General features: G+C 36.2%; 1 protein-coding gene across 8 annotated transcripts in view; it reads left to right on the top strand.

Moving 5' to 3' along the window:
* Nucleotides 1–17,504, top strand: part of NLGN1 (neuroligin 1) — a 305,038-nt gene that overhangs the window by 85,876 nt on the left and 201,658 nt on the right. For 4 of the 8 annotated variants that reach the window (XM_065639915.1, XM_065639916.1, XM_065639917.1 and 1 more), the window contains one exon: nucleotides 13,900–13,959. The exons of 3 other annotated variants lie outside the window; for them this stretch is intronic. In XM_065639915.1, coding sequence (XP_065495987.1) covers nucleotides 13,900–13,959 — 60 coding nt within the window. The remainder of the gene's footprint in view (nucleotides 1–13,899; nucleotides 13,960–17,504) is intronic. One more of the 8 variants, XM_065639922.1, reaches the window with a different exon arrangement.

The raw sequence follows: 17,504 nt of genomic DNA on the forward strand, positions 1-17,504 counted from the left end.
ATATTTACAGACATTCATTGTGACTCATCAAGTAAATCACACTCATTTTCCAAATGAGTACTGTATGCCTATAAAATATGTACTTTTCAGACAGCTGTGGTCCATCAAGTATATAATTTTCTTTTTAAGAAAATTAAAATTCAAAGTTAAAATGAAACTTCGGGGCAAATTTTTAGCAAAAGGGGATTGGAACGTTTTTCAGGTAAGAAATTTTAATAGGTGGGTATAAGATCACAGGTTGTTTTGGCCTGAGTGGTTGTAATGGGACAGATTATAATGGAACCTCTTGCTACCAAAATGGTCCAGGTTTCTGTGGTTTTTTATTTTCCCTTCGTATGTCCCAGGAATATTGGTTTTTACTCTAAAGGATGGTGAGAGGGGAGGATCTTGGGGACCTTTAATTCAAGCTTGAAACTCAAAATAGGCTTTGTAGTTTATTATTTGACATAGATATAACAGATGCAACTAGTTGGAAGACTTTAAAGGTTCAGTGAATTTTGCATATGACACATGCTTATTTGAATCACCCATCTGTGCTTTCAATGACATGCACTAATATTCAAGACAATAGAGTATCAGACTATTATATAGGAGTAAGGCTACACAGTAATTTCACCTTAATGAGAATTTATAAATCCAGTTCTTCCTGTCTGCATGAAATGAACTCCACACAAAAGCTAACAATGGATTGACAAGTTTTATAAAACTATAAAATTGATTTTGTCAAGAAATTAAATTAAAAAACCTTTCTGTTTCATGTGAGGGATGTGTATTCCTCACTACCCATGTCAGTCTAATTCTAATTTCTGGTAACTGGGAGTGGGCTTCAGCTCCAGATGAAGACACCGGTGTGCAGGAGTCACCCTGTAGCTCTCTGTGAGCCGACTGTCTAAACACCCATTGGAGTTTGAGGAGAGATGGTGTAGGAGTGCACACAACGTTCATGGTACCTGCAGGTGTAGGAGTCTACATCAGGGTGCGATATCGTTCTGTTGGGTACACTGACTGTATCATCTACAGGATCTTTCTTTATTGAAGAGTCCGCTATCGGCATGGTTCTTGCTTATTTAGACACCTAGCTCACCTGTGGGGAAATACATGCAGTCCTCAAAATTTAAAGCCTATAACTTCTAAATTTATAGGTCTTTCCCTTGAATTTGGGTATGCCACTGTGGCACTTAAATCACTAATGGAAAGCCAGTGTATGCTGACTTGCATTATGGCATAAATTACTTTGTTGATCAGTGGCACTAGTGAAAGACATTGGTCCAGAGAATGGTACCTTAAAAGACAAAGGATATACTGACACTGCAAAGGGTGGTGTTAGGCTATTTGATTATTGTAAGCTAGTTATTGCAGTGTTAGTCCAAGCTCTTTGACAGAATTAAAACCCTTACTGAAATTCCAGTTTCTGTATATGTTATTCAGACTCTAGGAAATCCAGCTCGGGTGTGATTTGCACTGGCATCAATCATACAGCTGTGTTTGGGAAGCAGCCTATTGCAACAGGCACCAGCCTACTGAAAATCTGCAAAACTCAGAAGTTACTTTTATACTAATGGCATGTACTGGGTTGGGATGAAGTTGGAAGTTAAGCTGAAAGGCTTGCAGGGAAGGAGAATGGCCAAGAAAAAGTTCTGTAACTTCTATGAAAGCAGCTGCAAACTGAGGACGTAACCTAGCTCAGCAGGCAAACAACTGAATAACACTGAATAATAACCTTATATGTAAATCGTTTTAATTTACAAGTAATACTAATTGCAAAGTTGTTTCTACTGCTTTACATTGCAACATAAATCAATTCTGCTTTTTAACAGTTTCTGACAATATAAAACTATTAAATTTATTCTTTTAAACAAAGCAGTTCATTCACGTTTTGTCTGTATAGAAGTCTGATTATGTCTATAATCATTACTTGAAAAAAATATGAGATTGCAGAACAGTGATAACAGAACTATTTTATCAAAAATCTTTAGCATAAAAAGACTTACTGAGTATCACTGACCAGTGATCTCGATCAGTATTGTTTCCAGGAAACCAGATTTCACCAATAAAAGTAAACACAGTTTATTATTTATTTTTGGGGAGTTGCTATCAATAATAGGTTTCTTTTCTTTTGTCTGCATCTAGTTTTCCTCCATCAGATGTACCCAAATTGCACACAGAAAATGCCAGGAGAAAGAGAATTATTTTTAACTCTCAGATTAGCAACAAATGTAGAAGTCATCTATGCCCACATAAATTTCTAAAACTTTCTCCTACATCTAAATCATAAAGTTAATATGCATTTAGCACCTCTCTATATCTGAAGGCATGAGTTAAAAGCTCTCAGAATCTCTTGAAGTTAATTGGATTGCTCCCATTTATCTACATTAAAACCTTGCATTTACAGTTTAGTTAATAATCCCATAGCTGAGGAGCTGGAATGGATCTGTCAAATATTACCAAAGCTTTATTGAATCCACAGTGCTTACAAATTAAAATCTTAAAGGAAAATTGTAAATTTAAAACTTTGCCTACTGCTATGGAAATTGCTCATTACTGATGCTGAAGTCAAGACAAGGACCAAGATGATTTGTACTGGTGGGTCCATAAGCAAATGCAATCTTTGCTGCCCCATAGCAACAGGCTGTTAGCTGTCTGTTAGGGGAATAACTTTTACTTTCCCCAGGTTGTTTAGTAGTTTGATAGTCTAAAGTATTGTTCTGGTGCCAGTAGTTTGCTATGTTTGCTGTAGGAATTCATTCTGCTCAGCAGGATGGAGTTTGGATTATTGCAATATGTTTTTCACTAACTTTGGTTGATTTGAGAAAGGACTGTTTGCTCAAGTATACGCAGAAATATTTCTCATAGACTTGTTTACTTTCTAAACAGAAGATATTGTAGTTATATCAGGGACTGCTTTTATACAAACCAACCTTAATAATTATCACTAAAGAGTTAAAGTGGTTACAAAGTAAGTAAATAGTATGTGTGCAGTCATTACAAAATGCCATATTTAATTTAGCCATCGATTTTGTTACATAAAAAAGGATCCATGCATGAAACGTTGGGCCATTGTTATAATTTAGTTGTTCGTACTGTTTATGTAAATTTTCTGTATTTGCTAGGGAAAAGAAAGTACTTTTTACCCCACTAGGATCAGCTTTAAAAAAGAGAAGCATGGCTCAGTATAAAAACCCTGATAACTGTGTCCATACTGTAACCTAAGCAAGTAGACTTCTGAGAAGGAAAATAAATATAAATAGAAGCGAGAGTAGCTTTTATCCAATGCTGAGAAATGTTATGCTTTTATCTGCTGTGCATTTTGTTGCTTTCCTCCAGAGACCATGGTTATTGTCAGCAGATGAAGAATTAGAAATGTCATATTGTCCCAAACCTATCTACTCTCACCTAAATGGCTATCGTGAAAATGGAAACAAGGGCTACTCTGACATTTTGCTTTTAAATTTGCTATGCTTTTTGTAAATAATATATTGTAGTCCTAGACTTGACATTTTGTAAATCTATTTTATTTTGATGATCATTTCCTGTTCACTAGCTTCTGTGTTAAGGTACTCAATTATTAAATAGTAAGCATGAAGGCAACGTTTCTACTAGAAGGGTTTTGAGCCTTCTGTCCGTATAAGAGTTGACAGTAGCTGTGTAAATATATGGTCCCAAGTATCACTGCCTGCCTGTAAGTTCTGCTAGATTAGAAGTGATGTGCTGATTTCCTTTCATCCTCCGTTCAGTATAAGGATTTTATCTATCCATTTGAGAATCCTTAATATAACATGCAGAGCAAGTCAACTGTAGTTTCAAAACAAGTAGCACGCTCATATTGAAAACATGCTAAAGTGAAAATGATTTTTCTTATGATAAGATTCGATCCTACTAATCTTCAAGTACTGGCTGTGCTGTTCTTGTTTTGTGACTGCTCCATTGCTGAGAAGTTTTGAGTTTTCCTGCCTAAAATTATGCTCTTCTAAAAATACAGTATACAAATAAAGGAAAATAAGTGTGGCAAGGCACTTTTCTTCTGACAGCCTTTCATATAAATGCTGCCCCCTCAGTTCTCCCATCAGTGTTTCTCAGAGCTATGTGCTTTGATTCTGTCAAAAGGTAGGGTAATGAGAACAGATATAATTGTGTTTCTAAAAGCTAGTGACCACAGTCACAATTAAATGGTCTTTTAAGGATGGTTTGAAAGCTTTGTGTAGTGGAGAAACATTTGGCTTGAAGTATCTTTATTCTTTTTCACATCCGAGTTAGTGGAAAGACTGTAGTTCTGAACACCAGGTTATTAGTATTAGTATTTATTGCATTTTTAAATGTATTTCTATTTATATTTCGGTAATGCTCAGTGCTTCACATCTGTAGGAAGAATCCGTGTTCAAAAGGCATATAGGAGAACCTGCCTTTATGTGTGTTTGTGTACACATATATCCATATAGCTATATGTAACTAAAAGAAAACTATCCACCTTTACCTTCCAGGAAGAAATGTTGTGTGAGTATTTTAAAACATTCAAATACGACCATACATGCAGATAGATGTAAAGTACCAGAAGTATTATCTCTGCCCTTGAGATCACAAGAAACAAACCTGGGTTTAATAGTAAGAACAAGGAAATTCTGAAACTTGGGTACCAGCATCAGGTGACTGGGAAGTTCTGGCCACTGCTGTACACGAACCTTTACAATTAATGAAAGAGGGTGCAGTTCTGTCTAATTTAGCCTACTGTGAATGGAATCAGATTTTTCTTTACGCTACTCAAAACACAGCAAGAAATGCAGGGATTTGGAGTTAATATGGGGGAACTGAAGGGCTGATTAACAAGGTACTTTGGCTATAAACTCCCTGCCACTCAGTCTGCCGAGTGTTTGGACGGAGAGGGTTGGATTATAGTCAGCTATACAACAAAAAACATTCTCCTCCCTTTTACCACTTTTCTGAAAAAAATCAGCTCTGTGTGGTAGCTGGAGAATGAAGTAATACTGATAGCGGCTCGTTCAGAAAATTGAGAAAATAAGCCTTGCACATTACTTATGATCTCTATGGTATGCAAGAGTGTGGATTTCTAGATGGTAAAATACTGCACAGGTTGCAATGGTACACTGAATTATATAGAGCTCTAAGCATGTGGCTTCAAACCAGATGACATGAAGTACATGAGTAGAGGGGTGGGAGAACTTAATCCGTTCCAAACTCTATATGAAAATATTATGCACAATTAACTTGATTTTCTCTGTAATGTTCAATTACATGGTTACATGAAGACCATTTCGCTCTGCTATTTAGGCTGTGAAACTGGGTCTCAAGAGAGTTGGACTGTATGCTCAGCTGTGCCATAAACAAAACTGTATAGCTGCTGTAACACCAGCCTCTGCGGTTAACAGAATTAGTTGGAGATAAGGCCTTTCCAGCAGAAGTCAGACTGACAGTGTTTGTCCCTAGCAAAAGTAGTTACTTGTGCAAGGACCCCAAATCTGGCTCCCCTGCTGAGACTACTGTTCTGGACTAGTTTCTTTCCAGAGAGAGATATTTGAGGGCAAGATTACAAAGGTCATGTTTATTTGTCAAGTTGTTATTTTGGGCTGAATATTTTCCAGAACAGAAAGGGACAATAAAATAAAAAGTGAAGTAAGATGGTTTGGGTTTGAGTATGGTTTTAATTATATTTTGGTATTTGAGTAATGAGATAGCAGAGAATGTTTTCTGATAACATAGCGTATTATTTTAGATGGCCCACCCTACCTGTCTGAAACAAAATAACACACACACAAAAGCACAAAAGCAGAAAAAAAAGGAAGAGGACAAACCTCACTATCTTCACCTAAATTGATGGTGTTTTTCTTAGCTGTGCCTCTTTGTATATTCTTATACAAGGGATGCACTTGTTGCATCCTGACTTGCACTGTTATTACAGCAACACTATAGAGATCTTTGAAAGAAAGAGAAGATTAATGTTGATGTATTGATGGCTAATGTAAATCTTCCTTTTGGAACTGAAAATTTGGATCTTAAAGTTACAAATCTTCAGTTCTATTGCATGAGCTAAATATGATCACATTTTTCAAGCTTCTGGTCTAAAATGAGTTTGTATCTTCTTTAAAATTAGGAAGCAATTTGATTATGAGAACCTCAGAAAATGAATGTAGCATTTTCTTTGTATATACACAGACTAAAAAGCAATGCATTTATAAAAAAGAAAAGTTAATTTCACGGAGTTTTGGTAGTATGTTCAAGAGATTGAAATTCTATTTGTTGATTAGATTTATCCACAGAATAACTAAGGGAAGTTAGAAACTTGGGGTGCTTATTCCTGTTTAACTTTTACTCCTGAGTTGACCTCCTGGCCCAGATGCAAATAGGAGCAGCTCTGTTAATGGTAGTGGATCTATCTTTATATTACTAGGAAATTTAGCCTGTTGACTTCAGGGAACTTACTTGGAGGCTTAAAGTTAAGCATGTGCATAAGTCTTCATTAGGATCTGGATTGTAGTCATTACCTGTAGAGAGAATTGATTCATGATCTGAAAGCTCAGGTGGTGGCACAGCTGTGCAATGTTGCATTCAATTCATTATAGTAGTGTGTCACCCTGGAATATGACTATCTGTAAAACAATGTGAATTATTAATGCAAGTAAAATGTTAAAAGCTGTATGGATTTGTGATATAGGCAAGTGAGGTGGCACTGGAGTGGTAAATACTGATTGTAACGTCTAAATGATAGCTTACAAATTTCATTTTTCATGTCTGTTACCTGCCCATCACTCACGTCTGGAACTTTGTGCTCCAACTATAGTGTTCCTGGTTAGGTGCATGGGCTTTGTTTTTTTGTGTCAACCTTGGCCAGGAGAGCCCTGATCCGTTTGAAGCATCTTTTTCATCACATATGATTCCAATGGGTGGGACAGCCACTGCTTTACCCTAAATACCTGTTCCTTTCCTTACTTCCACTGGGAAGAAAATAAATGAACGTCTTTCTCTCCTCTCTCTCCTCTCCAATGTGATTTTTTTCTTCTCCCATTGGCTAGAAGAGAAGTCAGAGTGGTTCAGAAGCTGTGATGTCTAGAATAATTATCAGGCTGTTTGCTCTTGCACTGAATTGCTTCCTCCTGGTACTACGTATACTCCGTGCATGAGCCATGTTTTCATTGCAACCCTTTAAGGATCAGCAGTCAGTTCTCTTAGGATGTTAGCTTTATATTTCATATAAAGTTGGGGAAAAAGTACCTGTGCTGTCTTTGAACCTGTCCTGGCAAATCTCCTTCATGTGAGTGGTACCCCTGTGTCTGTGGTGCGGGGGCAGAGAGGAGCAGAGTTTCACCCATCCAAAATACTTTCTTGTGGGACACTGTGAGGGTGCACTTGCAGGCAGAGGGATCAGGTGCACACATTTTCGGGGCTGAGCTTTGCTGTGTGGATGGGCCCCAGGACACCATGGCTCACCCAATGATCTCTGCTTATCCTCCCTACTTTTCTAGTAATGCTCCATGACTCCATGTAAGGCACATCATGTAACCAAAAGCCTTCTAGAAAGGCAATTGGATTTATAAAGCGGCCCATTGCAAGGGAAATGGGATTTAGAGAGAGCCTGATATGAAGATTATTTTGGGCTGCTCTCCACAGGACACATGAACGTAAAGCGCCTTCACCTCTGAGAATACACTGAGTTTCAGGCTGCACCTGAAACAAGAAGCAGAGGAGTGAAACCTGTCTACATTCTCAGATTCTGATCTCATTTAAATTCATACAAATCTAGTGTTCAGTAATGAAGTTCCTTCAGATTTAAGGGAAATCAAGATCCAGCCAGTGTGATTAATCTTGTGAATAAAAAGGTTCAGGATTAGACATTCTTTCTGTGTGACACTTCAGCAATATGCTGTTATAAAAGACACAGCAGGAGTTAGTCTTGAAGTGTCAGAATAGCTGCTTTAGTGACAAAGCATTTATACATGTACGTTTTCAAAGAAAGCTGGCAACCCTTTTGTGGGTTCAATTTGCACCTGTCATTCACTTGCAGATGCAAATTTAAGTTACTTGCAGCTCTAATTACAGTACTTGATTGTCATCACAAATCAGGTAGTAAGATGTGAAACAACTGAGGTCTGTGCCATCGTTTGTTGTTAAAACATGAGTGCAAATGTTACCAACAAAAAGCGAAGTCGACCAGGGCCTTGCCCTGCTGGTAAGTACAAATACTGCAAACAAGTACAATATGGAAATAAAAGGAATTTAAGGGGGAAAAAATAACAAGGAAAAGAGTGAGTATGTGGTGAAAGCAGGATAGTAATAAGGGAAAATATAAAGTAGATTGTTTTGTCTGTTGCAATGAAGTATGATAATAGAAAGATATTTTTTTCAGTTATGTGTTTCTTAAAACTCAGCTGCCATTTGTATCTTCCAAATATATTTTCTGTAAGGAATTCTACTTCTTTTATTTTTTGCTGACACCTTTTTAGTTTTCAAATGAAAGAAGATGATTTTATAAAGTTATTCATCAAATGACTATTATGCTGTATTTTTCTAATTTGTCATTACATTTATAGGAAAAAATATTACATAGTTCTGTTTTAATTTCAACATATAAGAATTTGATTTTTGAATTCTCTTCACTGAAAATGTTGAGGCCTGAAGATTGTTAATTAAAACTCATCATTAATTTCTTTTAAATTAAAAACAGGTACAACATGTTATTGTGCCTCGGCTAACATCTGCTAGACTGTGATAATTCAGCACAGATTTTTGTTGTTGTTGTTTGAGAGTCTGTTGCATAAAAAGGATAGTTGAAATAACAAAGGATTGGTTATTTTGTATTTGGATATGAGGGTAGAGCCTGAAAAGGTGACGTGATTTCACTTCACAGATCTTCATTGCTCGACTAAAAAATGGACTAATGAAGAAGAAATAGCAATGGATGGATGGGAGGCACTTACTTAAGCTTAAAGATAAATGTATAATTGTATTTAACATATGCACTACCAGATTTCATGGTGTTGAAACCCACTTAGTGAATTTTTCTAATACCTCTGTTATTTCAGCAGTCAGCTTAATCTCACCGCTTTCCCTTGGTATTGAACAGACACCTTAGCTCAAAGAATGATTATTACTATGGTGATTTCTAAATTGCAAGATCCATGGCATCTAGTTAACCTAATGTAAAAGGTGCTTTTTTTCTTTCCCACTTTTCTCATTACTGAAGAGGAGAATATTTTGGCTCGAACAATGGCTGTATACATAAGCACAGATTTATTAAGCATAGAGGATTTATATTTGTTTTACAAAATGGTATCAACTTGCAGTATGACTTTTTAATGATGAATAGCTTTCCTAGGCCAAAAAGTTAATGACATCCGCAGCTTCCATGCCTCCCACACACTTGTGGTCCAAAAGGCCACAGATAATTTCTGCCAAATCAAGACCATAAAGAGAGAATTTATAATCGGCTTTAATGTATTTGGGAGCTAAAGTACCCTAGTCCTTCATCAAAGGGAATGATAAAACCCAAAATTAATATGGCTGGACTTTAATTATTTCTGAGCACATAATTACTCTTTAGCTAACTGGAGAGTAGGGGGTATGTTATTTCTCTTATTTTGAGCGAAGGAAAGCCGTCTGCAAACACACAGTAGTCAACTATCGAGATTTTAAAATGCATCTTGTTACTTCCTGAGCATCAATTGCAATACAAATAGAATAAGTATTTGAATAATATTTTAAATAATGTAAGAACTATTTTTAAATGAGTAGCAAGTTTGTTAGGAGTTCCTCCTGCACAAAGCATTCTTTTAGCTTTTGTAGCAAGACTATTCATTGCCTTTAGGAGACATAAAATGCAGTAATTGCTTCTTGCCCTTTTTAAGTTGACTTAGGGGTCTACTTTCCCTTTAGCATTAATGAGAGTTATGGGTATGCAGCAACATGAGACTAAATGAGACAAAACCTTAGAGCACCTCCTGATAAGTAAATCTTCATTCCATCAGCATTTTAGAGGCTTTAGTATCCCTGTTGCCCCTCATTATTTATGGTACTTGATTATTTTGTTGATATTTAATATTTATTACATAAACTAAAATTTAGGCAAATGCAATAAGGCAGCGTACCTATTTGAAGGCTTATGTCTTAAATGTAATAAAATGGACTTTTTCTAATGGATGCCCATTTTTGTAAGTGAAATGCTCAAAGAGCAGGAATAAGTGAGCCTGTACAGAAGGTGAAGAGAAGCTATAGTGGGACAGAAGAAGAAAGTAGTTGTGGATGAAAGACTTTTGGTGATCATAATTCTGTAAAATGTATACTCTGTTTTTGTTTGATTGCCTCCTAGTCCATTGTGTCTTAGTTTCAGTATTTTAAAAATTAGTTTCTGTCACCTGAAAAGAATATTACAATGATGGAAGAACCCTAAAGAATTGCATATTGAATAAACAGTCAGGGCTAAAGAAATAAATCTAGTGGAGGGATACATTTAATTTACAAAATCAAAAACTTTCTCTAGAATATTAATTCAAACCTGAAGAAAATAGCTGAAAATGATGCACCTACTAAGCAATTTCAGTCCTGATTTATTTTTACTTAAAAACTCTATTGCCATCACATGATGTAGTATCTTTCCATAAGATTTTATTTTGTTTATCTGATAGTGATTTCAGCATGTTTTCCGGTGTAAGGACTCAAGACTTCAGTCTTTATGGTGATACGGCCACAGCGATGCTGTTAGTGTTGTCTGCTATCTAGAGAATCAAAAGCAAAAGCCATTTCTTACTGATTTTTAGAATGAGAATTATTGCTGAAACAGGTGGAAGTCTAATCCAGAATTTCTCTTAATACGACTTTCAGGATTTTAGAGAATTTATTTAGCAGCCAGACGTGAAATGGGTAAGACAGGACACAAACAGCTGAGCTCAGAACTCTGCTTCTGATTTGAGGATTCCAGGTTGACCCACTCGATGTTGCTGTATGGCACTCCAGACAGCTGTGGGCACTATGGGTCTTGAGCTGATGGGTTTCTTTTAGGGATTGCAGAGCAATTTACAAATACTGATTAAGTTTCACAGCATTCCTGTATTTATAGGTGAAGTACAGATAATAGATAAGTAGTTCCACGCCTGACGCATGAGGACCAAACTCTGCTTTGGTTCCAGACCTCAGATAATGTTGTTAGTCCAGGTAGCAGAAAATCTGTCTGGAGCATTTTGATCTCTAGTTTTCTAAGCCAGCTGTTACTGAGATGTAATGAATGTGGTCCATTGTATCTGCAGACTGGAGTGAACATGTGGCAGAAATCATGTCTTGTCTCTTAACAGAGCAGTGGTCGTGGTGCCTGGTGGGTCTATCACATGTCTCCATCAGGGACGAGCCCCTGCTTAGGGGCTGCAGCAAGCAGAGCCTCTGTGTTCTGAAATAGATAAACAGCTGTATCAGAAAGCGTGTTTAATCTGTGACCGCTTAAAAATAGGTCAGCCCCTTTGCAAAATTAATTGTGTATAATGTGTATTGCAACATGATTATAACAAAGATTTTGCTGTTGTTGGTTGCTTGGGTTTTGTTTTGTGGGTTTTTTTATGGTTTTCAGATAAACAACTGTATAAATACTAGAATTACCCAGGTTATTTTTAATAGCTAGCCTCAATTATGCCTCACCTTGTTGTAAAATTAGAGATGGTATGAGATCAGTTGTTTGCGTTGAGTTGTTTGATGCACTATGCAACTGCTGTTGAGATCTGGAACCATGATCTGTACAAAACACCTCATGAAGGCCAGCTATTAAAAAAAATAACATTCATTGTCTTGGTTTCATTCAGAAAAGAAAATGCCCCTCTCTGTGCATGTTATTTGGAGAAATATGTGCTGTTTGCCATTGCAGATGCTACTTTGTTCCATTCTGGTGACTTTTAAAATCTTAAAAGATAATAAGAAGCCATTAAAAATGTGTATGTGTATATTTCTTTGGCTGTACCCGGCTTCCATTAAGTACATAGCTCTGATAAGTGCACAGTTCTTAGAATTTTAAGTCTATTCTTTGTCTTCATCATGCTGGAAATCCCACCTTGCAATTACTGTTGTTCTTTGCCTGTGTCTTTTACTTTTCTAGTTTTGTTCTTTCAGAAGTGAAGTTGTTGTGGTGTGAGAATGATGGGCAGCAAGACATTTGAATGTGTGTATTTGGGTAGGGTCACATTATCTAGATACCTTATATTGTAAAGATTACATTTGGGGCTTGTATTAGGAAAAGCTATTGCATTCACCAAGGCTCTGTACTAAACAGAATGATTGTTGCAGGTATGACTATAAAAATTCTCATGTTTAATTTATGATGTATAATTCTAGCATTCGGTATTTAGAATGAGTTAAAAACTGACTGACAAATTAATTAAGGTATTAATGACATGGTCCAGTTCCTGCTTTCACAGTTAAAATCTCATGGTACTTCATGAGTTGTTTCTGTTTCTCAAATCCATGCACCTGGTACAAACATTTTATGATTTTTTTTTAGATGCATCACTCAAACACATGGTATTTCGCCTATAAATGACAGGTTTAATGCTGAATGACTAATATCCTGTAAAATAACAGAGCTAGAGAGAGCTTTTTAAATACAAATGTTTTAATATTCCATAGTGCTTAGACTTAATGCATGTCTCTTTCCTACATCTATTGAAAATATCAACACATACTGTTCATCTCTTTTTTTTGTTATTGTTTTTGTCTATTGCTATTTTATGCATGAGAAAGTTCTTGTTTTCTACTCTGTGCTTGGCTGGCTTTTCTTTTTTTGTTACTTAGTCCTGTGTACTGATTGCTTTTTTGCATGCAAATTACAGAATGTCATGGAAATGAGAGAGCTCTGAAAAAAAAGGAAAGATAATGCTGAGTTCCAACTGTCTTTTGTTTGTGCGTAAGTGTGTAAAATATATGACGTGGAATGTTTTCAGAATGGCCTTTGACTTTCCTTCTGGTGTATATTTTCATTATTTAGTAAAGGAGCAGGCATTTTTCCCATTGGAAAATATGATGAATCTATTAATACTTGTTAATAATACAGGTGCTGGGCATGAAAGAATTTTGTCTCACCATCCATTTATAGAAATAAGGAATTATGATATAGCGTCTTGCCCAAGCTAAAACTTAAATTACCATATTCAATGCAACTTTTGTACACTATGAGTGAAACTCTGGCCCCACTGAAATAAATGGCAAAAATAATTGTCTTCAGCTGGTCTAGAATTTCACTCTTATTTCTAGTTTACATATGGATATTCAGGGTTCTTTGCAAATATCTCAGCAGGTAGTCAAAGGTTTCAAGATAATCTATGGTTCTGTTCAAAGAGAGTGTAATGACTATGTTTGGGGGAAAAAAAAAAAAAAAAGAAAACGAGAGGAAAAAGAAAAAAGCCAAACCCATGCTTATCTGTGTGTAAAGCATGAGCTTAAGTGGTTGAAATTAGAAATGTGAATTAGCATTTCACAGAAAATATTGTTTTAACCAACTGTCAAGGCATTTATTAGCCACCTTATTGCATCAAATGCAAGGGGTAATTTGGCAGTTCTTGTCTCCACTATTTGTAATAACAGCGACAACAAAAAACAATTAAATTAAGTGGATAAATATAGTTTATGGCGGGTATGCTTTTAGGAAACAAGCTTTGATTCTTCATTTAAAAACAATAAAGCACTGGGCACTCTTTGATTCTTGTGCTAGATGTTTCTAATAACCATACCCCCTAGGGAAGGTTTTGCTGTAATGTTTGAAAATGTAATGAAATATTGGTTGTTATAAACTAAGATTTCCCTCCCTGCAAATGTTTTTCTTGAAACTTCCATGGAATTTAATATTCACTGTTTTTTTTTTCCTCAGTCTTGTATATTCTTGAATTGTCTTTTTTCCTCCATTTTCTCCGTTCTCAATCCTAGGTCCCCTTACAAAGAAACAGACAGATGATTTAGGTGATAATGACGGTGCTGAAGATGAAGGTATTTTTTTGCCGCCAAACTGATTTGCATGACAAGGATCCCTGAAAATCTTTTTTCTCCCCTCTTTTTTTGACTTCTTGTCTTCTTTTGAAGAGTTTTTTTTTTTTTAATTCCCATTTTTGATGTGTTTTGTCTTCTTGCTTGTTGTTATACATATATATATATATTTTTATTTTTTAAAAAGAAAGAATGTTGTTAAGTTCTACGTTTTGATACAAACCAGTAACAATATTTAAAGAGGACGTTTTTTGTTTTCTTGAAATGGACTTTTGATAAGTTGCATCCCACCTTTTGACTGAATTTTGTCCATACTATTTAAACTAACACTCTTTTAAAGTTTCTCTGTACACCTTTTTGCATGTTTTCTAACCCTATGTATTTCACCAAGTACAAAGATGTTTCTTTTTTCACTGACTGATCTCAATTTGATAAACATATAAAATGCTGTGTTTATAAAAGGAAAAATACAGAAAATTCTTAGAAAGTGTTTCTTAAGCAACTGAATTTCCCCAAATAGAAAACCTTCTGCATTTACATTGCCATGAACACATAGAAATAAATGCAAACTGCCCCACCTCTCTGCCCTAGAACAGTGGGCAGTATTTGCAGTTGGCGAAGCTCTGTGCAGCACCAGTGCATTCTCTGGAGCTAAACTGGTGTCATCTCAAAGAATCTGATCCCTTTTGTTTTCTACAATCATATAAAGATGCCTGTCTGCTTGTGTTGACCCTTAGAAAACCCTATTACCAAGTAAAATCGAAAGTTTGAAATATCAAGCATATTATTCTGTTTATGAATTACGTCTCTTAATCATATAAGCTATGCAGATTTGATATTTTTCAGGGCTATGAAAATAGTAAGGGGCTCTTTCTCCTGAGCAGTCTAATCCCCTGAAGTTGATGTGCTTCAAAATTCTGAGTCAAACACATACTTTGTATATTTTATGGTCAACGAGTATAACAGATTACCATATAAGGCTGGGACAGTTGCTGCTTGCTTCTCTGTTAATATCTGGGTTCTTTTTTGCCAGATACTAAGATGAAGCCTAACTTGTAAACTGCAAGGCTCTTAATTAAAAAAAAAAAAATCGTCACACAGGACATTAACTGTTTTACTCAAACAGAACAAAAGATGAAGGAAGGCAAATTAGCACTTAACTTCTTGCCCAATAATTGAACAGAGACTTTACAAATAAACTCACAAATTTCTACTTCTGATTTGTGATCCTCTGCTGAATGTGTATGCTAGGCATAGGAATGAAAGCCCACCAGTTGGCCCAAGATTTGAAAGAATAACCTAATTGAAAATCTCCTTTGAAAGCTCTCATATTATTCAGAGCTAAGTGTGATAATTCAGATCCACTTAGCTCTATGAGGCCAAGTCATTTTTACATTAGTTCATGGCAAAATATTGCAAGGGACGTTCTTATGTATTGTCCAAGACTTGTGATATTGAATTAGCCACTGTAAAAGTTACTCTGTCTTGGTTTTTTAACAATATGTTTTAAGAAACCATTTGAAACCTGGGTTATTCATCCAGTGGATCTTAATGGCTCTCCTAAATTGCTGTATAATTGCCAAGACAGATGCTAATGGCTTAACATTTGTTGAGTCCTTCTCTGGTTAGACACACTTAAAAGAAGCTACTCAGCTTGCTAAAATTCAACAGAGAGTGGTTGCTATCAGAAAGCAGTTTAGTATGTAGAGTCAGATGGGAGTAGGGATCTCAGTCTTTGGAGAACAAGTGTCCATGTCAGAGAAAACCCCTCTCCCACATTGACAACTGTAGGAAAGAGAGAGTGCTGTAAGAACACAGCAGTCAAGTTAGGGGGGAAGAAACACATTTACAACATTAATAAATCTCTGTAATTTATAGGACTGGGATTAATTTTCTCCAGCATACAAGTGACAGTTTTGTACTTTCCATGCCAATAGAAGAATACAGGCAGTAATTAGACTGTTGCTGCTTCTGAGAGCCACAGAGAGGCAGGGCAAATTTAAATTTTTATGATCAGTAGACATTGAAGGCTGCTGGGATGTCTGCTGGGTTGGTAGAAACCCTGTTGGCTGCAGCCCTGCATTTCCCTGTCCCTCCGTGGAGGAGCAGTATTGGATAAGATGCATTTTGTGAACCTGCTCTTGTGCGTGGGAACCCTAGAACTTGTTGCATATGCAGAACTGAAGAGTTCACAAACTTCAAGTCATGTATATATTTGGGTATGAGTAGCAGGAAAAAGAGAGGCGAAGCAAAAAGCTACCTTAGCTGTCTACATTTCTGCTAACCTGTCCATCAAACCCTTTGCCTTTTGCAGTTTTTTCTCAATATAAAAACTACAAATGAGTAACGGGACAAAATAGACCAAATATCAAACTAAATGAATGATCAAGTTGGAATATTAGTGAGACTGGGATATACATGGTCAGAAACAACTGTGTTATATAACCATAGAATCCGTGCTAGGTAAACAATGTCCAGGGATTTCTAAACTGCCCAGGATGCTCTCTCTAATAAGAAATACAGAGCTCCAGTGTCTGTTTCTTGTATTACACCTTTCCTGAAGAAAGATCTTTTTTAGCAGCTTCCTGGAGCAAATGCCTGGAAAGTATTCTGTATTGTGTCACTCAGACATCACAGTTTGATTAGAAGATTTCATTTTCAAACAGCATTCAATAAACCTACTCCCATCTGCTGCTACATGTCACTTCCACAGTATTGTGGTCCAACCCCTGCCAGCACGAGCACTGGGATCAGTAATCAAACTTGGATCTCTATGTGCTGCAAAGAGTAGACCAGGCTTAATTAGATCATTTTTCATTTTTGTTTTCAAAAGACCCAAAGGCAGTAGTGCACATTACCAGCTAATGATCTGCAAATTTGCTGTTTAAAAAATGAAGGTGTTTTCAAATTCTGTGAGCGTGAAATGTGTGAAAAGTCAGAAATTATATAAATGTCTTTTTTTTCCCCAGTCTAGCTATGTTCTTGTTTCTGTTTAACCCTTTCATGTTTACACTCGAAATTGCTTACCTGTGTTTCAGTAAGTATTCAACTACTTGAGCAGGCACCAAAACAAAGAGTGGCAAAAGCAGTGGCAACCAGTGAGCACTGGGGATTTCCCTTTTTATAGAAGTATTAGATTTGCCTATTTGCTGACACGCAGGAAAGCAATATGTAGTGTAGATACAAGATTTAACTCTAATTTGCTCAGCAGTTCAATAAACTGTACCTTCCTCAGTCTAGAAACAAGGCTTAATTTAAAAAAGTAAAATATTTTAATCTTAAAATATTTTAATCTTAGTATCTTGTCTCAGTCTTAATTTTGGTGAGCAATAATAATTTCACTGGACTTAATTTGGCTATAGCAAAAACCAGTGACTCTTTATGCACCCTTAGTTCCTATATTCTAAAATCATTAGCATGACTTAAAATACAGCAACACAAATCATTAATTGTCCTGTGTACTCAGGGATAAGAACTGGACTTCTATGTAGTTAGTGCTGCCTGAAATATCCACGAAGGATTTCTCACGAATTATTCTCATCCACCCT

This window comes from Caloenas nicobarica, chromosome 8 (assembly GCF_036013445.1).
Source record: "Caloenas nicobarica isolate bCalNic1 chromosome 8, bCalNic1.hap1, whole genome shotgun sequence".
Taxonomy (NCBI): Eukaryota; Metazoa; Chordata; class Aves; order Columbiformes; family Columbidae; genus Caloenas; species Caloenas nicobarica.